General features: G+C 55.6%; 1 protein-coding gene across 3 annotated transcripts in view; it reads left to right on the forward strand.

Moving 5' to 3' along the window:
- OCRL (OCRL inositol polyphosphate-5-phosphatase) overlaps positions 1 to 15614 on the forward strand; it is a 29709-nt gene extending 14095 nt beyond the window's left edge. For 2 of the 3 annotated variants that reach the window (XM_073360626.1, XM_073360625.1), the window contains exons 15-24: positions 380 to 515; positions 1997 to 2107; positions 2678 to 2843; positions 3083 to 3318; positions 5460 to 5483; positions 10711 to 10830; positions 11096 to 11180; positions 12757 to 12884; positions 13361 to 13472; positions 13572 to 15614. In XM_073360626.1, the coding sequence (XP_073216727.1) occupies positions 380 to 515; positions 1997 to 2107; positions 2678 to 2843; positions 3083 to 3318; positions 5460 to 5483; positions 10711 to 10830; positions 11096 to 11180; positions 12757 to 12884; positions 13361 to 13472; positions 13572 to 13717 (1264 nt within the window). In that variant the 3' untranslated portion in view covers positions 13718 to 15614. The remainder of the gene's footprint in view (positions 1 to 379; positions 516 to 1996; positions 2108 to 2677; positions 2844 to 3082; positions 3319 to 5459; positions 5484 to 10710; positions 10831 to 11095; positions 11181 to 12756; positions 12885 to 13360; positions 13473 to 13571) is intronic. The other variant, XM_073360627.1, reaches the window with a different exon arrangement.
- The last annotated feature ends 5585 nt before the right edge of the window (positions 15615 to 21199 follow it).

The following is a 21199-nucleotide window of genomic DNA, read 5'->3' on the forward strand; positions in this document are numbered from 1 at the left end:
ACTGCAGTACCAGCAAGATGTTAACAGGTGCTAAGAAGAGCAACCTGAGCGATTGCGGGGATGATGAATAGATCAGGGGCATTAAATCCATGTATATGGGCTAGCTGACAACTGGGGCAGGGAGCCTAACTAGGTATGAAAAGGGTGCCACTCCCAGCGTAGGAATGTAGCCCTGGGAGGGGGGCAGAGAGAGGAGAACAGAAGTAATGGGATGCGATTTCAGAATGGTAACATTTCGGATGAGGAAAGTGGTGGGAGCCCTATCACTCCAGATGCTGCCCTAGGAAGTGTGTCCTGCAGGGACCAATCTGGCTGAGGAGGGGAATGGTCAGATGGACAGGAGGACTGTCTGATTTCCTGTTAACTTGTATATCTGCAGTGGGAAGTGTCGCGTGCCAGCCTGGTGCGATCGAATCCTCTGGAGAGGGGGGAACATTAATCAGCTCCGGTACCGCAGTCACATGGACCTGAAAACCAGCGACCACAAGCCAGTCAGCTCGCTGTTCCTTATTGGGGTAACTTGTTTCAGAGTAACAGCCGTGTTAGTCTGTATTCGCAAAAAGAAAAGGAGGACTTGTGGCACCTTAGAGACTAACCAATTTATTAGAGCATAAGCTTTCGTGAGCTACAGCTCACTTCTTCAGATGCATATCGTGGAAACTGCAGCAGGCTTTATATATACACAGAGAATATGTGATGGGCTATCACCAGCAGGAGAGTGAATTTGTGTGGGGGGGTGGAGGGTGAGAAAACCTGGATTTGTGCTGGAAATCACTTTAGATAAGCTATTACCAGCAGGACAGTGGGGTGGGAATAGGTATTGTTTCATATTCTCTGTGTATATATAAAGCCTGCTGCAGTTTCCACGATATGCATCTGAAGAAGTGAGCTGTAGCTCACGAAAGCTTATGCTCTAATAAATTGGTTAGTCTCTAAGGTGCCACAAGTCCTCCTTTTCTTATTGGGGTAACTGTCACTTGATGTGCTAGGGGAGAACGCTTGGTTGAAGTTCCAAGTTAAAGGATCCATCTGCTGAAGCAAGGGATACAAACACCCATGTTTGTATTGATATAAAAGGGAGGGGGGCGAGCAGAAATGAGTAATAGCTGCTCGGCAGCTGGAGCTGGGCAGCCTTACTTACCTCAGTCTCTGCAGCAGGGGACTCATAAGAGCTGCTGTTCTCATATGCAGCACAGGTCGGCTGTGCAGTGCCAGAGCAGCTTTGTGCCATGTTGACACAGACAATGGTTGGCGTTTACACAGCAGACATGCAGAGTATTCAGCAGGAAAGGCTCCAGCCATTGATTGCTTAAATAGTGTTTCTTAGGCTCTAAGGTGTGATCCCAATATTCTGCCACTGGGACGGGTGCACTGAGCTGTTTGCAACTGGCTCCTCCTCGGGGCCATGAGCTACCTGTAAACGATTGCACCCACTCCCATGATGCTGCTTCTGCTCTGCTTGGAGAAACAGGAACTCTGGGGTGCTTCTGGCTTGCTGGGGGGGTTGTGAATGGCTGAATATAAGTTGTGGGAGGGAAGAGACTTGAGATCCCTGGCCTGTTGGGCAGAGCCAGCATGTGTGTCCAGTATTCCTCTCCCCCACTCTCTGAACTAGGTGGTCTCCTAGACAACTCATTGCTTTCTCCTCTTACCCAATCAAGCAGGCTGAAATCCTGAGGAATTTGGGGTAAGACTGCAGAGTGCCTGTGCTACTAGGTGCAGAATGGCCTTAGAACATTTCCTGCAAATAGCAGATCCTTCCTGGTGCCCATTGGCCAGAAAAAGACACCAGTACAATTACTCCAGGTATAATAACTTGCATGAAATTACCCATGAGACTTGGGGGAGCAACTGGACAAATCTTCAGCCTTCAAAGCTGCACACGTGAAATGCCCAAGAATCTCCTCAGCTTCTGCTGCAGTTATTTACAAACCACTAAGGGAGTTTACACTCTTAAGGCCTACACCTTCAGTGAGTGTGATCTGATCTCCTGCAGGTGAAGATTGTGGATGAGCAGAGGTACCGGAGGTTGTTTGAGGATATTGTTCGTATGATGGACAGAATGGAGAATGACTTCCTTCCTTCACTGGAGCTTAGCCGGAGAGAGGTGAGAACAGAAATGAATTCTTTGTCTGCTTCCCAAAGAGCAGCAGCTGCAGAAGGGCTAGAATTTCTCTAAAGGTGTCTGAGGCCCTGGTCTACACTTAAAACTTAGGCTGACTTAGCTGCATCTCTCAGGGCTGTGAAAAATGTCACGCTTTGAGTACCACCATTAGGTTGATCTAACCCTAATGTAGACACAGCTAGGTCAACAAAAGGATTCTTCTGTCAACCTAGTTACCACCTATATCAATGGAAAAACTCCTTCCATTAGCGTAGGAAGCGTCTACATTACGGTGCTTCAGTGGCACAGCTGCACGGCCTATGGCAGCTGTAGTGTAGACATGGCCTGGTAATGTTTTATTAAACGCCAGTGTGGACAAATGTGCCAAAAACTAACTTCAGTCACCTCCACACAACCAGGTATTGGGTTAGAAATTGTCCATTGCCCTAACCTCTCAGCAAGCACGCTGGTAGGTGTACTTACCTCCCAGTGTTGATGGTGATGTGGAGTCCTTATACCTAACTACAGTTCCCTGCAGGTAATAAGAAAAGTTGTTTTCTCTTTGCTCTGTAGTTTGTGTTTGAGAAAGTGAAGTTCCGGCAGCTACAGAAGGAGAAGTTCCAGATCACCAACAACGGGCAGGTCACCTGTCACTTCTTCTTCATCCCCAAACTTAATGATAGCCAGTACTGTAAACCATGGCTTCGGGCCGAGCCCTGTGAGGGGTACCTGGAGCCGAGTGAGTTTTACACACTGTCTCTGTAGTGTCTTGGCTAAGGCCACCACCATTCTGTCCTTTCCCTCTCTTCTGCTGTTTGTCACCATTCCCACCATCACAAGCCGTCTGTCTCCCTTTCCCCTTTGGATTTCTGCCTCTCTGCCCAACTTTCACCTGTGCTCTGTGTCTGTCCATGAGGTCTCCATTACTTTTCCACTGTGGGGTTCTACAAGTCCATGTGTGCCCTTTGCCTGTTTCAGATGAGACTGTGGACATCTCCCTGGATGTGTATGTCAGTAAGGACTCTGTGACCCTCCTAAACTCAGGTGAGGACAGAATTGAGGATATCCTTGTCCTTCACCTGGACCGAGGCAAGGATTACTTCCTCACAATCAGTGGGAGCTACTTGCCCAGCTGCTTCGGCACCTCCCTGGAGGCTCTGTGCCGTATGAGACGACCAATCCGTGAAGTTCCTGTCACCAAACTTGTCGATCTGGTAAGGAGCAGTGGTCCTGAAGCTCCTGGGAACTTGCTTCCTGAGATTTGCACTGTGGTTTATTAACCAGACACTGAACTCTCCCCCTGCTAAAAATGGCTGCATTTCCCAAGGGCTAACCTCCCTCACTTGGGTAATGGTCCTGGCTCGCCACTGCTTCCCCTCCACATGCTGCACCCTGGCTTTCCTCACGTTCCCCTAAGGACTCTTCACTGCTCTGTGCTTTCAACCCCAACCTCTCTTGAGGGCTTCACTTTTCATATTTAATGGGATGAAAAGCTAACCCAGACCCTCATGGTCGTGTTCCTGCTGCATCTTTAGAATTGCCTGGGTTTCCTTATGGAAACCTTTATTCTAGGGGGTGCTGATTGTGGTCAGCTCAGGGCACAGTGTAAGATGAGTCTGCCATTTCCAGACATTGCCTCCAAGCAGTCCTGTGAGTAGCTGTTAGAGTGACTGTCAGAAAATGCCAGAGGCTGGCCCTGAATTGGGTGCACAAGGAAATACAAGTCCTTTCCAAATGCTGCCAGTGACTTACCTGAACGAACTGCTGGGCTCTTCTAAAGCCAAAATCAATTCCCGATATTTATTCTGGCACTGGATTTACGGGCTTGCTCCAAGGCTGAGAGCAAGCTCAGAGAGAGTGATAGCAACAGACACTAGCAATGGCACCCTCAACACACATGATGGCTTCACACCAAGCATGCACATTTGGCAGATGTGCTTGTTCTGTGTATGAGCAGAGTGATCTTTGAGTTCCTCCTATAAATAAATTGCTCAAATAAATTGGTTAGTCTGTAAGGTGCCACAAGTACTCCTTTTCTTTTTGCAAATACAGACTAACATGGCCGCTACTCTGAAACCTATAGATACAGAGACTGAGCTGTAGGAGGTCATGAGAAGAGATCTGTTATCTCTCCGGTGTTGTTGAGTTTAGATAGTGAAACAAGCCTACTGCATCAAAAGCTTTGCTCAAATTAAGGCCAACTTGACTTGGACTGTGATCCGGAATGGAGATAATCTCTAAAAGGCAACAGGACAGAATGGTTGAAGGAGGGTCTGGAAATTGGATTGGTGTGGAATAGCGAGTGTAGCTGGAGACGTATTTGTGCATGGTTCTCTCCAGTTCTGAATGTGCTTGCAGGGGCCAGGTGATAATGATTTGTTGTGGTTTAAGAACTAGCACCATTTCTGCTGTCAGCTGGAATGCCAGTCCAGGACCCAGAGCAGCCTGTTGGAGGGTTTGCATCCACAGGAGCGGATGGTGTTCAGGCAGCAAAATTGAAAATAATTGTTACTCTACTGACCACAGAAAGGGGACAGGCAAGCAGAAGGCTAGTGCCCTGGTGGGACAGGCAATAAAGTGAGCCATTCTCTCTGTGATGTGGCTGTCGGGTGTCACCAGAGCCTAAGATTATATTGCCTATCTCTGCTCCCAATCACCTAGTGCTGTGGAAGGGGAGCCCACTTTGTCTAGGTTTTGGCAGTTCCTGACCCCAGGCCCCCTTGGGCTTTGCTGCCTTTCCATGGTGGCTGAGGCGTCCCTATGTACACAGGCTGGAAGGTGCGGGAGAACTCTGCTATTTGAAAGAGGAGGCGTTATCATGTAGTACTGTTAGGTTGAGGCTGACTCGCTCTGGGCCTTTGGAGCATGTGTTTTCCTGCCCCTGACTGCACAACGTTCCTGATGGTCATCTTTAACTCACCCGCTGCCACGCACACACAGATAGTCACAGGAGAAACTGGGCAGGTCAGATTGTACAGGGACACTTGATGCTGATTGTGAAGACTCGGGGAGTGGACAGAGAAATCTTCCAGGTAGGCGCCTGTTTCCACCTCTGGCCATGGGAGTCTGCTGAGTGCTGAACAATGCTACAAGGTCACTGGGGGTGCTCACTGGAATCCTAACAGGCCTTTACATCATGTGAGCAGTATTCCTGCTAACTGGGATCTAAATCTCCTGCTGCAGCTTTAACAGCAGTGGTGTCAGCAAAACATCTGAGAAGTAGCTGCCAGTCAGTGCTGGTGTGGTCTCAGGCTGCAGAGTCTGTTTCTTTTCTGCTTAATCCTAAATCAGGTTCTTTCTGTTAATCATGCTCTCCTCCTCTCTCTCTCTCTCTCACATCCTGCTCTCCTCTCAGGGAGAAGACAGCTTCCTAGAGAAGGTAATGCAAGCCAATGCTGAGGGGGCTTTCTAAGTGTTTTTTCCCCTTGTTTTTTCCTACCCCGACGTTCTTGTTAAACCCTGGATTTGTGCTGGAAATGGCCCACCTTGATTATCGTACACTTTGTAAGGAGAGTGGTCACTTTAGATAAGCTATTACCAGCAGGAGAGTGGGGTGGGGAGAGGTATTTTTTCATGCTTTGTGTGTATAAAAAGATCTTCTACACTTTCCACAGTATGCATCCGATGAAGTGAGCTGTAGCTCACGAAAGCTCATGCTCAAATAAATTGGTTAGTCTCTAAGGTGCCACAGTTACTCCTTTTCTTTTTGCGAATACAGACTAACACGGCTGTTACTCTGAAACCAGTGGTTTTTGTTTGAACTCACTGTAAAAAATGAGAACTTAGACTTTTTTCCCATTTTCCTGGTGAGCGCAGGGGGAGACTGCTGCAGAGGGAGTGTTGGTGCCAGAAGGCACTGCTGTGGGCCTAGAACAGACAGGTACACTCTACAGTACTGAATTAGCCCCTGTGTGCCTCATAGTGACTCTAGTTAAGGTGGAGATGGCACCTTTCAGGTGTGTGTAATTTCCTTAGAACATTTTCTATTGGGTAAGAAATTCTCCTGACAGATCCCAGTGCCCAAGGTGAATCTGTCTGCAAAATCTGACTTTGCTTTGCCCCCCATGAGTGAGTTGAATCAATGCATGAGAAATGAGTTTCAGAATTGAGGAAGGCTTTCTGAAGGTTATGTTTTTGCTGGGGGAGAGGTCTCTGTTAGCTGCAAAAAGAGTTCGGAGGGATGGCTTCCATCTCTGCATGTCTGTGTGGAGGCCTGGGGCTGGGGAGGGCCTTGCCATAGCTTGAGGAAAGCCCTTAGGCACGCTTTCTGCCTGATACTTGCCACAGCGGCAGAATGAAGCAGTCTGGTAATTCTCGCAACTGCCACTAGCTGAGCAGAGGCAGCAAAGCCAGGCCAGTGCTAGGAACCGTCGTTCTGCATGTGCTGATTGTACTGCAGAGTCAGGGACTCAAATCCCACCGCTGCCTGGGGGAGAGGAGGCAAGGAGCCACTGTCCTTCCCTCTCCCCCATTCTTCCAACTCATCCTCAGAGGATTGCCCCAGTCTCTTGTTTCCTCCTGCAGCTGCTCAGAGGCTTACTAACGTGCAAAGTTGTGCTGCTGCCCTAGGCTCTGCTCACAGAGCAGAGCGAACCAGGAGAGGAGGTGGGGCATCAGGGAGTGATCTTGTGGGACAAGAAAGCCTCTGCCTGTCTTCCAGCAGGGAGGAGGGGAACAGCAGGGCGACCTGTCTCCCAGGGTTGCTGTCTTCGGAGCAGCTGGCTAATGGGGTGAAGAAGGGAGGAAAGGAGAAACTCCTTCCTCCCTGCCAGCACAAGAGGAGAGGGCACTCCAAATTAGTCAGACATCTACAAGCCAAAGTGAAGAGCGCCCTGGTAGGAATCCAGTGCAGCCTGTCACCATTCCCAGCAGCTAGGGGTGGACTGTGCCAGCTTTTTCAACGCTTTAATGTGGCTGTGTAGTTGTGGCACCAGCACTATAAAAAAAAATCACCTCCACAAGGGGAATAGCTCCCAGCGCTGGGGCACTGTCTACACTGACACTTTACAGCGCTGAAACTTGCAGCGCTCGGTGGGTGTTTTTTCACCCCCTTGAGTGAGAAAGTTGCAGCACTGTGAAGTGCTAGTGTAGACAAGCCCTTAGAAATCCTCACCCCTCAGATTTCAAGCAGCAAAGAAAGGAATAATCAGTTCTCCTTAACAGGACTTTTTATTTCCTTCCCCCAGCGTTCAAGCTGGGATGGGATGAGGGCTTGGGCATGTCCCCTCCTCAGAGCTGTGGGGGAAACAATCAACAAAGTCCTTATTCCACAATGGCCCGTTTGGACCCAGTAGTGCTTCGTGATGGGCAGGGGATAACACCTCTTGTGGTGAATGAAAAGGAGGACTTGTGGCACCTTAGAGACTAACCAATTTATTTGAGCATAAGCTTTCGTGAGCTACAGCTCACTTCATCGGATGCATTCTGTAGCTCACGAAAGCTTATGCTCAAATAAATTGGTTAGTCTCTCAGGTGCCACAAGTCCTCCTTTTCTTTTTGCGAATACAGACTAACACGGCTGCTACTCTGATTCTTGTAACAGTACTATCTGTTTTAACTGTACTAACCCACAGGTGAGCCAGAGTCCAGCTATGCATTTTTCAGTGTTCAGTCTTGGCATGAGGTGGCACCTGCCAGTGTTATGCAGCTGTCATGTCGATGTAATCCCTTAGCCCTGGCCTACAATAGGAAATTAGGTTGTTATAACTGTCGCTCAGGGGTGTGAAAAATCAACCCCCCCCCCACGCAACACAGTTAAACTGCCCTAACTCCTGGTGTAGACAGCACTAGTTGATGGGAGAATCCTGTCAGGGAGGTGGAGTTCCGATGCCAACAGGAGAACCCCTCCTGTCAGTGTTGGTACACGGAAGCGCTACAGTGATGCAGCTGCTTGTTAAGTGTAGACGAGCCCTGAGATGGGATAAACAGCCTGTGGTGTAGATTCAGCCCTGGGATAAGGATTTCAGGCTCTGGCCTTTGCTTTGCAGGATAAAAGTTGTAGTTGGAGTATGCTCACTGCTGTCAACGTGCTGCTCCAGATCTGTGGCCCTGTATGTTTAGAGCCGTGAGAGAGAGAGAGCCTTCACCTGCACGTGATTTCTAGCACTGTAAAGCTAATAGGTCCCGCTCCTTCAGACAGCCTCTGTGAAAGTGCGTCCTGTGATTGAGGGGAATCCCTAAGGCTGCGCATGGGAAACCCTACCCAGCAGGTCTGGAAAAGGGCAGTTGCCAGGCAAGTCCACTTGGCAATTGGTCGCCACGCATGTGTGTGTATAGGACAGGGTTCGCTCTGGGTGGCAGGTGCATTCCCAATAGCGGTACCTGCGGGTCAGCGCTGCATGCAGCTAGTGCCACTCCTCCAGGGTGATGTAAAACTGGGAACACACACTGCGGGTGAAGCCCTGTCCCTTGGGAAGTGAATGGAGAGTCCAAAGCTATGTAGTGTCTCAGCTGCTTCACATGGGTAGCCAGGAGAATGAGGCAAAGGGAGGTGTGGGCACTCTGTACGGAGTGGAGCCTGAATATAGCTATTCACCACCAGCAGGGTGGGCATTGGGGGGACCGAATGGGGGCAGTTCAGCAGGCTTGAGAACATGCATGTCAGAGTGCTAAGGGCATTAGTGAATGACTGTGCTAAACCCGCAGTCATGGGCAGCTAGCTGGGCAGGAAGGAAACAGCAGTGGGATTGAACCTGGACAAATGAAAGCCAGTGCGTCTGAAGGGAGGGGAGAGAACATGTGATCCAAACCAGGGATTCAGCCATAGAGCAAAACGTGCCTATAGTATGACAGCGCGTCAGGGCTGCTAGCAACTAGCCAGTTCCGTAGCAGCCAGTGGGACCTTGGGGCTGAGTGTGCAGAAGCACCACGTGGCAGGCCAGAGGAAGTCTCACTACGCAGCGCTTGAGCCGCCAGACAGCAGGGAGCTGGACGTTCGGGATGTCCGCCTGTTAGAATGAAGAGTAGAGCAGCAGGGGCTGGATTAAAAGGAGACATTCACTGGGACTTGCAGCTGTGGTGTAGGAGCTGGAGCCATCTCCCAATCCACCAGACCCTAGTAAACACCCTAGTGTGGCCCGAGGGGGTGTAACTAAGGGAATGGCATTGCCCAAAGGAACAATGAGCAGGTTCTCTTCTGCTGAGATATGTTAGCCTGGCAGAGGCTTGGAGATGCACAAGGAGTCCCATCACCATGTTGGCAATACCTGCCCAGGACCCAGTGTGTATTGCTGGGCCCCCTTCAGCATGCTTTGGGGCAGGGGAATGCTAACTCCCTAGCTTGCAGTGATGGTGTAGATGTGTCAGTCCCAGGATATGAGAGAGACAAGGTGAGGGAGGTTCCTCTTATTGGACCAGCTTCTGTTGGTGCGAGAGAAGAGAGAGAAGCTTTCGAGCTACACAGAGCTCTTCTCAGGCTGGCTAACTGGTTGGCTGCAATTTGCCGGTTTCCTTTCTAAGGATGGCTGATTTGAGCGCGTGAGCAGCTCCTAGGACAGCAGGTGACTTGCTCTCCGCAGAAGCAGGCTGGATGTAGGAGGAGGAGAATAGTGGTCTCCCAGCATGTGTCCAGCCCAGAGTGCTGTGGGTCTCCATGCCTGAAGGTGGAGCTGGGCAGGAAGTTAGTTTTGGCTCTTGTCTTTGGTGGGGGTAGGGAGAAGAAGTTGAGGGTTCTTTTGGGGGGGATAGAAAAGTGCCCCCAAAAGAAGGGGGTGTTTGTGGGTGTTTCCCCTTCTCCAGGTGCAGCGGGGAATCTAGGCCATTGTCGCATCTTCTGGCATGCTGAGTGTCAGCCGGCTTGTCAGGCTTGCTCAGAGGCTGGGGACAGCATTTGGCACTAGCTGGTTTGGATGAGCGCTCTAGAGCCAAAGGTCAGCATACCGCACAGGAGCTGGCTAAAGCTCCCTCATCCTGAGCCAGGCTGTTCTGCCCTGCAGCCGCTGGAGCAGCCTCATGGTAGTGCTTTGACATGCGCTGCCTGCCCTGGGGCAGGGCAGGAGCTGGCCCCCCCAGAGGGGGATCCTCAGCATGGATACCTGCCAGAGCAGCAGAGACCTGTGCCTGTCATAGCTGGGGTTTGTGGGCTCTGGCCTGGCTGGAAATACTGCATTGAAACCTTTTGCATTCTGTTGGAGACAGGTGGCCTGGAAGGGGGGTGGGTTTGTATTGGCCTCTCTAAAAGGTTATTTTCCTGCCTAGCACATGAGCTTTTTGCATTCCCACCCTTGCTAGTTGTGGGTCAGGTGATCCATGCAATCCAGCCTGGTCTGAAGGGGGCTAAGAGGGTGGGTGTGGAGGAGGGTTAGGGTCTAGGGGAAGCTGCATGGTGCAGATCTCAGGTGAGGGGGAGGCTGTGCTGTACGGGGTCCTAACAGGGTTGTCACCCGAGTGGGCGGGGGGAAGAGCAGAGCCTGTTGGAGTGGCAGAATTTATCTAAAGGACTCTGAGGCCCTGGTCTAGCGGGGCTGGGGGCTGGGAAGGCAGGTGGGAGCTGGCTGGCCTGGGTGAGTGCCGGTAGGGCGCATGCTCTCCCAGGTTCTGGTGGTGTTGGTGTCTGTGCTGTAGAGGGATTGGGGCTCCCTGACCCTGGGTCTGCTCTTTCCCACCAGGAGAAATCACTTTTGCAGATGGGCCCCTTGGACAGCGAGGATGCCAGCGAGAGACCCCTGAAGGTGCCCAAGGAGATCTGGCTGCTGGTGGACCACCTGTTCAAGTGCGCTTGCCATCAGGTGAACAGAAAGGGCATGTGCCTGCACGGAGAGCTCCCCACTGTTGGTGACCAGGGAAGACACCCCGGCTCAGTGAGTCGGTAGTACTCAGACCACGACTCAGGCTGGGTGTTTGCAAGGCTGAGGCTGGCTCACCAAGGGCTTGGCCATCGCACCTGTGCTCAGCCTCAGCCCAGGCTGTCCCGGGGCCCGTGCAGCCTCCCTCGGCTGCACTCTCTGCACTGCGGCTCTCGGGAGGGTGCCCTGACTGTGCTGTCGTTGGCAGGAGGACCTGTTCCAGACGCCTGGCATGCAGGAGGAGCTGCAGCAGATCATCGACTGCCTGGACACCAGTATCCCCGAGACAATCCGTATCCTTCCCAGTGCTGAGGGTGGAGCCCAGCTCCCTGCCCTTCCCATGGAGATCCTGCTCTTGCCTTCCCTGGGGCAGGCTCCCTGTGAGGGGAGCTGCCTCCCTCTCACCCCTCTCCAGGGAGCCACTCGAAAACACCAAAGCACCACAGGGCCCTGGGTCAGAAGAAGGGGACCAGGTACAGGAGGTGCTGAGCGATGCCTTCAGGGAGCTCTGGGAGGAGCCTGATGAGAGAGCAGAGATGCAGGTGTGGGCGTGAGGGTGAGGGTGGAGGAGGCAGGGTGGGGGTTGGCCAGAGCCCTTTGCAGCAGCATTTTGGATTGGAGGGTGTGGGGTGGGCTCCGGCATGGAGTAGGGCTGCAGCAGGGATCTGGGGAGACGCTAAAGCCCATGATGAGGGCGCATGCTGGGAGTGGGAAGTGAGGAGGATAGCGGGGCTGTTAACAGCGAGGGAGATGAAGGGGTCAGAGGGGGACGAGCTCAGTTTCGGAAATGTTCTGTTTGTGATGAGACATCCAGGAGGTGTGCATGGCAGGGGGTGCTGAAGGGAGGGTGGGGGTGTGCACAGGGGGTGTGTGTGTGTGTGCACGCGTGCATGAGGGAGTGCCGAGCGGAGGGGTCAGAGGGGGCAAGGGTGGGTACAGCAGGGGCTGTGTGGTTGGAGTACATGACAGGAGTGTTGAGGTGTGCACGGCAGAGGGTGCTGGAGGGAGAGTGAGGGGTGCACATGCACATGGAAGGTGCAAGGCGGAGGTGGCAGAAGGGGCGGGGGTGTGTACGGCAAGGGATGTGAGTGGGGTGCCGGAGGGGCTGGGGATGCATACAGCAGGGTGTCGGGGGGTACATGGCAGGGGTGCTGGAAGGGGCTGGGATGTGTACAGCAGGGGGTGGGGGGTGTGCACAGCAAGGGTGTTGGAAGGGGGTGCGTATGGCAGCGGATGTGAGGGGGGAGCCGGAGGGGCTGGGGGTGCGTACGCAGGGTGTTGAGGGGGTACTGGAGGGGTTGGGGACACGTACTGCAGGGAGTGTGGGGGGTGCCGGAGGGGGTGGGCAGTGCATGAGAATTGAAGGGATGCACGGTGGGGGTGTACGAGTGGGTAGGGGTGTTCATGGGGCATGTTTTCAGGGCCATCAGAGAGGGATGGGGGGTGCACAGCGGGGGTCTCGGAGGGGGCAGGGGTGCGTGTGGCAGGGGGTGGGGGGTGTTGGAGGGGGCAGAGGTGCATGCGGCAGGGTTCACAGCGGGGGTCTCAGAGGGGACGGGGTTCACAGCGGGGGTGTTGGAGGGGGCAGGGGTGCGTATGGCAGGGGGTGTGGGGGCGTGCACAGCGGGGGTGTTGGAGGGGGACGGGGGGTGCACAGTGGGCTGTGCTGGGCCCTGGCTGTTTGGATAGAAGGGGGTAGAGGGAAGCACCGTTGAGGAGGCTGCCTGAGGAAAGGGGGAGCCCAAAGCCAGAGAAGGGTGGGGACGGAGGCTGAAGGAGGGGTGGCGGAGAGACACCAGTCGTGGGGGCGGCTGGGCACTGCGCAGGGCCATGCTGGAGAAGATTGCTCCTTGACTGGGTGTGGCGCAGCGGGCAGCAACCACTCGGTGGCTGAGGCACTCCTCATCTTCCTGGAGGCTCTGCCGGAGCCGGTCATTTGTTACGAGCTGTATCAGCGATGCCTGGACTGTTCCCACGACAGCCGGCTGTGTCGACAGGTGTGCGCCTCCCTCCCCTGTCACAGGGCCACTGGGGCTCCCCCCTGCTGCGGTTAGCAGCATGGCCTTTGGGGCTGGAGCAGGCTATGCCACTGCCCCCTCACCCGCCCAGGCCTTTGGCCCAAGGCCCTCTCCTGGGGTGCGCGGCCGGTGTTCTATGGCGGCACGTGCCTGCTGTGGGGGCTGGGGAAGCTGGCTCGGGAGGTTTGGGTCCCACGGCTGCAGGCACATACGTCTCCTCTGACGTGCGCCTGAGGCAGGGGCTGAGCTTGGAGGGCTCCTCCTCACAGGAGTCCTGCTGCTGAGGAAAGACAGTGAGGCCTGGCAGGTGGTGCTGGGCATCCGGGAGCTGTGCCGGTCCAGGGGGACACACGCAGCCTGATCTGGACCGGCAGGAGGGGCCCTGGCAGACTGTGCGGGCGTGGAGGGAGGAGGAACGCGTGCTGCTGGGGAAGCTTACCTTTCCCCCCTTGCAGGTGATTTCTCACCTGCCCCGGTGTCACCACAACGTCTTCCACTACCTGATGGCGTTCCTGCGGGAGCTCCTGAAATACTCGGAGGACAACAACGTCAGTGCCAATATGATCGGTAAGAGCCCAGCCTGCCCCCGCGCCTGCTGCCATCCATGCAGTGTCCACACAAGCCCTTGCCTGCACATCTAATGCAGGATTTTGCCTCTCTTTGCAGCCACCCTGTTCACCAGCCTCCTCCTGCGGCCTCCACCCAACCTGATGTTGAAACAGAGTCCACAAGACCGCCAGCGAGCCATCAGCTTCCTCCTGGGCTTCCTGCTCGGCGGGGACCAGGAGTCACCTCCCTGCCCACGGTGTTGATGCGTGGGACCCACTGCCGGTGGTTTAGTGGGGGCCAGACCCACCCCATAGCCCTTGAGGGGATATGGGAGAAGTCTCTAAGCTATGCTACGGGTCGTGTTTATCATCAGAAAGGAAGTGGCCTCCCACCCTTCCCCCTGCTGTACCTACACTGCAGAGGACTTGTACGCTCATCACACTGCCACCCAAGCCAGAGCCCTCCAAGGGACGGGGCTGTGCTGGTTCATCCCGCAGCATCCCTTCCCTGGCAGTAGACTTATGTATGGGAAGGGCAGACCAGGAGCTCCCTGAGGGCCTGGAGGTTGGCCACAGTGTCCCCTGGCTGGACTCTGCTGCTCTGTGTGTATATGTATGTGCACACACTGACAACTGTGTGTCTTGCCAGCTGCGCAAAGGGGTTTCCCCGAGTGTGCATCCCTCGTCTTGGGCCCTGTGTGTGCCAGCAGCAGCACTGAAAGGGTTAATCAGTCCTTTGGCCTCCCCAGTCCCTTCAGGGCTGCCTGGCCTTTCCTCTCTGCTCTGTGGTTTGTGTGATGCGACCGCTGCCCCAGCATTGCTCACTCCGACCCTCCCCCAAACAGGGAAGCCTTACTGTGGCTTGTTGGCACCCAGCCCAGTGCTGGGGCAGTGAGCATGGGGACCCTGGCCCAACTTCCTTCTGGGGTGCCAGTGGGAATTATGGGGTGAAGGTGCAGCCTCGCTGGTGAAGGCTGCAGGGAATGGGGGGAGGCATCTGCATAGTCGGGTTGTCCGGGGCAGTTTAGTCTCCCGTGGGAAGAGGGGGAGGGCTGAGCCTCCTGGGGGTGTGCTGGGGTAGCTCAGTGGGACTGTGTGGGCATTTGGCAGGGCTGTCGATTCTCTGGCAGGTCAGAACGCTGCAGCCAGTGGCTGCGCACCCTGCAGTCTCCTCAACGCTCGCCCGTGGCGCCCTCCAGCCCTCTGCTGTCAGCCACTGAGGAGGGGATCCCCCTTCCTGTGTGTGGCGCTGGCTGTGCCCCAGCCCTGTGCTTTCTGCTACAGTTGAGCCCGGCACCTCGCTCCTGCCTGTGCATGCTGGGCCCACTGCTGTCTGTGCCAGAGCCCTTGCCCTGCTCTCCAAGGGACGGAAGATCCCAGGCTCTTTGGCACTTGTTCCCCTTTTTGTGCTGGTGCTCACCTAAAGCTGAGCCCTAGGAGGCGAGGGGGGACGTGCCATGTGCCCTGCCGGGTGCTGGTGGAAGAGACTAGTTGCAGGCCTACATCATTCTCCACTGCTTTGTTCCCTGGTGTTCACCCCTCTGCTGCTCCATTTCCCCCGTGGCGGGGAGGAAGGGCTGAAATGCCGGGGGGTTGGTGTTGCTCCCAGTACCAGTGCTGGTGGGGTGCTCCCAGCTGTGTGCTTCCTGTCTGTGTCTGAGGCTGAGGGGGGTGGGGGCTGCATGGGGGAGAGGGTTCCCAGAACACTAAGACGTGCCAGCTTTGGCCATAGGCCCAGCCTGGGCAGCTCCAGCACCAGGAGCCAAGATGTGGGCCAGAGCCACAGCAGAAAGGAACCTCTGGGTCCAGGCAGCTAGTAGTTTGGGGGGAGGGAGTGGGTCCTGGTCAGCAGTAGGCCCTGGGGGTTCAGTGGCTCTGGTACGTGTCTGGAGGAAGATTCCCCTCCCTCTCCCCACACACACACACACACACACACACAATGCCAGGAGAGGGGAAGGCCCATGTTCCCCCCCCACCAGGGAGGGCTCTGCACTCAGGCTGGCCTGTGGGGCTCTCCCCTCCATTTCCTGTGCTGCTCTGTGCGTTGTCCTGTTGCTCGGAGCTGTCCGGGGCTCCTGTACCTTGGGCTGTTTCTTTTTTATTACATAATTTATTAGAAAACTGTTTCTTCCAAATAAACCTCTGTTGTGCAATGAGTAAAGTGGTGTCACGAGCCCCCAGACCTGCCTTTCCCTGTGCTGCCCAGTGGGGCAGTAAGTGCTTTGGGCTCTCCTAGGGCAGCAGCTCGGAGCTGCACATTGTTCCTAGGCATACATGGCATGCACGGTGCAAGGGGCTTATGCTCACCTCTGCTGCCAATGGCACCTGCTTGCGGAACCTACAGCCTGGCCCAGCCTGGGAGCTGTGCCCATGCTAAGGCCTGGGCCTCGCCGTCCAGCTGGTATCCTAGACAGTGGAGGAGGCTGAAGGTAGGTGATCCAAACTGGAGCACTCCCCAGGGCAGGCTGTGGAGTTGGCACCTCCAGGCAGGGCTTCGGGGCTGGCTCCGCCACTGTCAGTACTGTCAGCAGCAGCTGTGCTTTCTGAGATAGGAAACCTTCCAGGTGTTGGGGGAGAATGGCTGATGGGCAGCCCAGTTGGGGGTTCTCAGCAAGCATGGTGCTGTGGCTGACTTGGGCACTTAGCGGAGCTGGCCTTGCAGCATGCTCCAGCCTCTAGCGTGCTCCTGCTCCAGGCCACTCTACTGAGAAAGGGATCCCCAAAGTCTGCTCCTGAGCCTGTCCCTGCCCCAAAGAAGGGGGCTGGGATCCAGCTGCATGGCAGGAGCTCCCATGTGCTATCAGCTTCACAGCACCTTGCTCCCCTCTCTCCCAGGACTATGTTCTCATGAAACTGCCCTGCTCCCCAGCAGCAAGGAGGGCAAAGTGCAGGTGCTGTAGGTGTGGGGTGGGGAGTCTCCACACAGCAGCTGGAGGCAGGAGTCCTGGCACTGTGTGCCCATCCTCATCAAGGCAAAAGTGCTTGAGTAGAGGAAATAACTACCTTAGCCTCCTCTCCCACTGTCTAGCTCAGACAGATATAGGGGGCTTTGGCGGTGCACAGACCATCCTGCAAAGGCGAGGCCAGATGCCTCCTACAGGGACCACTGAGTGGTCTGGGCACTTGCTAGCTAGCATCCCATGTTGGCTGGGATGTGACCCACGCCCACCCATAGCTCCCTGCGGGGACCAGATGAGTTTCATCTACACATCTGCTCTGTATCTGGGTATGGCCTGTGGCAAATGGTCTCAGCCCTCTGCTATGGCTGGGGCACTTGGCACTGCCTCATGGGCCCTGCCATCTCTTCCCATTGCCAACCCCTTTCAGCCATGCAGGGAACTTAACAGAGATGCCATGTTGGGCTGACCTGCACTGAGCCAGCAGCCTCTGCACCAGGGCTCCCCAGGCTGTGTGCAGCTGAGCCCGCACTCCCCAGTTTGGGGTCTTTACACAACAGCAGTAAACAACTCCCAGCCATGCCCAGCCCACTGTTAATGGGTGCTTCGGTCACGAATGTCACCACCACAGGGCTCCTACTACTGAAAGGGATCCTGTCCTCTCCCTACATGCTGGGGAAAGTTTCCCTGTGGCCCTGCAGCAGACGAGCCCTGAGAGGAGCTGGCTCAGGGCCTTTCAAATCCACAGAGAGAATGCAGCCTCAAAGCCCTGGAGCAGAGCTTCCCCGCCTCCCCCGCACAGCATCACAGCTTCCCAGGTGGGCCAGTTCCTTTTCCTTCTGTGGGCTCACCACCTCTGCGCCCCCAGTGCAGCCCTGCTGCAGGGGACAGGGCATGAGGCTAGCAGTAGGGACAGAGGAGCAGGTGGCCCCAAGGGCTCATGCACCCCCCACATTGGAAACCCCTGCCCTAGAGACCCACTGCCTTAAACCCAGCCCCAAGGGCCATAAATGCTGTAGGCTGTTGAGGGACCCTAGGGCTGGGGAGGCTCCAGGGGCTGGGGCTGGGGCTGGATCAGGCTGTCCCAGCTTCCTCCCAAGGGTTTGCCTTGTGGAGCCCTGCTAGCCAGATCCTGCATCCAGGTAACTCCCGCTGCACACAGTGGGAATTGATCAGCGGCAGCAGCTGCTTAGCTGGGCTCAGCCATGATGCAGGAGGCTCTCATGGCACCTGTGTACGCTCTGCAGGGGTGGCTTGTTGGGGCTTGCAATGGGGAGGGGCACTGGTGATCCAGGGATGTCTTGATGCCCGCTGGCAGAGGGCACAGGGGTGCATTAGGGTCACAAGGAGCCTCTGGGTCTAGTATTTACATACTAGTGTCCTGAGGTCTCTGTGGCTGTTATAACCATGGTGAGATGGATGTGTGGACACCACACAGGAGGAGTTAAGTATAGCTACTGATGGTTCTCTTCATAGGGTCTGGAATGTGGGACCAGCCACGGGAAGTTGATAAAAGAAAGAAACTTGGTTGTGTTTCCTTCTCTCAGGTTGTCTGCACGTACATTGAGTATTGCATGCTTCCTAGTGAGCTCCAAGTTACAGTCTGAGCCACAGGCTCACCACATGACTCAGTCTCCAGGGGAAATTCCAGCCAGGGAAACCCAAGTGGCGGGGCAGGAGCTAGCCTGGTCATAAGTGCAGACAGTGGAGTTTTGGACTGTAACTGTAGGGCCAGAGACTCATGTTGTATCCTTCCCCTAGGCAGTTAGCCAGCAGGGGGTTGCTTCACCAACAAAGTCTCACAGCCAATGAACTGCTGCAAGAAGAACTTGAGGGGAACTGGTTAGTTAAGTTTAGCCTCTAGTACAGGGGTTCTCAAACTGGGGGTTGGGACACTTCGGGGGTTGTGAGATTGTTCCATGGGGGGTCACGAGCTGTCAGCTTCCACCCCAAACCCTGCTTTGCCTACAGGATTTATAATGGTGTTAAATATATAAAAAAGTGTTTTTAATTCATAAGAGGAGTCGCACTCAGAAGCTTGCTGTGTGAAAGTGGTCACCAGTACACAAGTTTGAGAACCACTGCTCTAGTAGGTATGTTGTGACTTTAGTTTATATGTAACCCCTTGGTTTCTGCTGGCTAGCATTTGAATCTCTGGGCTTTGTTTAATACACTGTTTATCGAGAAAGCAGATAAGTGTAAGTTCCATGGTGTGTCACTGCTAAGCTGGGGCGTGCTGTTCCTTTAGCAACAGAGGAGCTTGGGGGCAAGTGTCCAGTGGATCAGGAGCAGCGTGCTGCCCATGGGTGATGGCGGCAGGGAGCTGATTCCCAGAAGGTACAGAAAAGGCTCCCTTGCACTAAGGGCAGGTGCTAGCGAGGTGCCCCACAGCCCTGGGTAACCCTGGAAGCGCCACAGGGCATGGTCCAAAGTGGCAGCAGCCTCAGCACTCCACTCGACTGCCCCCAGGCCATTGTTCACACACGTGCAGTCCCCACCACCTTCGTGGAGCCCATGTACCTCCAGGTGCATCGCCAGATCCATGGGGAAGGCCCCCTTCACTAAGCTAAGCCAGATGGGGGTTGGGGACTCACGCCTGGGCCCCAGCTTTGTAAGCTAGAACATTTCAAAGGAGCACCTGCTTTGGAGACCAAAGTGGCAGCACATTCCACAGTGTCTCCTCAAGTGCCCCCACCACCATGGGCCCAGCTGATAGACTTTACTGCTGTGGGAGCTGGGAGTGGTGCCATGAGTAGCTCACAGGACCAGCCCCTGCCTGTCGTGCAGACAGATGCTCCGAGGGTCCCTGCCATGCCATGGAGGTTTTTCGCTAGTTGTCGAGTTCATACCAGTCCTAGCAATGGGATTCCCAGCCCTGTGCTGGGGAACCTTCCTTCTCCCGTTCAGCCTCCCTTTGTCTTTGCTCGGTTTGTGCCGTGGTTAGTGGCAAGGCACATGTTGTATCATACCCGGCAGCATGGGTGTGAGTGGCACGTAACAGAGAGAACTGAGCCGCTGTCGCTGCTGAGCTGCCTGTCCACGTCTGATGTGCTACACGGCAGGACTGCTGCCAGGAGGCTGCTCCTTTGCGCATGGTGCCCATCATGTGAGCACCCTCCCCTATAAGGTCAGGCCAGCAGGGGAGGCTGGGCCACTTCTGGAGAGACGGGGCTTGTTTTGCCCTCTTCCCAGCTGCGGTAGGCACCAGGCCAGGGCACTTTGAAGGCTGCTGAAATCTGACTTAGTCAACTGCCCCTTTCCTCTCCCCCGCATTGCAAATCTCTGTCAACTCACAGATTATTTTACTATCCCGCCCTCCCTTCAGGCTCGGGGGCTGTAGGTGCATGTGGGGGAGCACTGAGGACAGAGACCTCAGGGCAGGGTGGTGGGATTTTGGAGCTGAGGCCTTGGGAGTGGCCGGTGGGGGACAGGGGTCCTGGGTAGAGTAGGATGTAGGGTAGGGTAGAGCTGGGAGAATAGCAATTCCACACGCAGCCAGCAGATGGCACAAGAGCACTACTTTCCCTGCCCATTACACCGAGCCAAAGGTAAGGCCGGGTGACACACGGGGAAGCGGCTGCATGTTCTCAGCCTGCCTGGTCCCTTAGCCCCTTCTGCTGGGCAGCAGCTTCACAGCCCAGCTGCCTGCCTTCCCCACTCCCTCTGAGCTAAAGCCCCATTGCAGCCCCCAGGACATTGCACAGGTCCAGGTGCTGGGTCTCAGTGCCCAGACACGGGCTTTGTGCTCTGCCTCCCCCCGACCCCCGCCTGTGCTCCCAGCCTCAGGGGAGAATACACCAGACACAGTCACTCACGGCTGGCCCCAGCTCCCGGTTCTGGCGCTGCAACAGGCCCCTGCCACTGAGCTGGAGACAGCATGGAGCCTGGCAGCAGTTCCTCGAGGATCCCCTGGACGGATCTCCTGTACGCCACGCCGCAGGTTGGTCCCGTCTGCACTCAGCAGGGCAGCGTCACTCCCTCTGCGCAACCACTGCCTGCCCCTTGCAGCACACCAGTCTGCCCTGGTGCTGGCTGCTTTCGGGATGGTGTGACTGACGTTTGGAGCAGCCCAGCTGCCTTAGACTGTGAGTGCCCTGGGGCAGGGGCCGTATCTTTGCTCTACGTGCATACAGCACCCAGCACAGCAGGGCTCTGCCCTGGTCAAAGGCCTGTATGACTGTTCCATGACAATAGACGATCCAGCCCCCGGCCCTCTCCACCGAGCAGGGAGAGCTGCCAGCAAACCGGTCCTTCCCCCAGCAGCTCCTTGGCTGCATGCCCTGAGCCTGCTGAGGTTTGAGAGAAGCAGTCGGGTACAGCCCCAGGCAGGCCTCGTCCACCCTTCCCAGAACACTGCCCGGGCTGGGAGCCCAGGTGCAGCTGGGTTTGGCCGGGTCATACACAGTGCCCCGTCGAGTGCCCCCTGGTGTAGAGAGGACCCTGGCACTGGGGCCAATCCAGCACTGACAGGAGGCTGGGCTAGCAGGGCGTCCGTCTCTCCTCTCTGTGGATCTTCAAGAGCCAGGCTGCTCTGAACCCCACAGCCAGTCCGGGCCGCAGAGCTGCACCTGCCCCCTCATAGTGGGAGAGCCTGGGCAGATACTGGCTGGGGTCGTGGCATAAGCCTGTGCCCTGGCAGGCAGCGGCTGAGGCAGCAGCACAGGCCAGACCTGCCCAGCCTCTGCTTTGCATGTGGAGCCCAGGGGCTGGGCCGGGGTGGGAGGCAAAGACCCTGGCTAAGTGGCTCCTGCTGGTCTGTGGGCTGAGTCAATCCCCTGGCCCCCTTCCTAGCAAACCCTGAGGCCAAGCTGCAGGCCCCATGGTGGTAGGGTTGTCAACTTTCTACTAA

Source organism: Lepidochelys kempii, chromosome 9 (assembly GCF_965140265.1).
Source record: "Lepidochelys kempii isolate rLepKem1 chromosome 9, rLepKem1.hap2, whole genome shotgun sequence".
NCBI classification, from domain to species: domain Eukaryota; kingdom Metazoa; phylum Chordata; order Testudines; family Cheloniidae; genus Lepidochelys; species Lepidochelys kempii.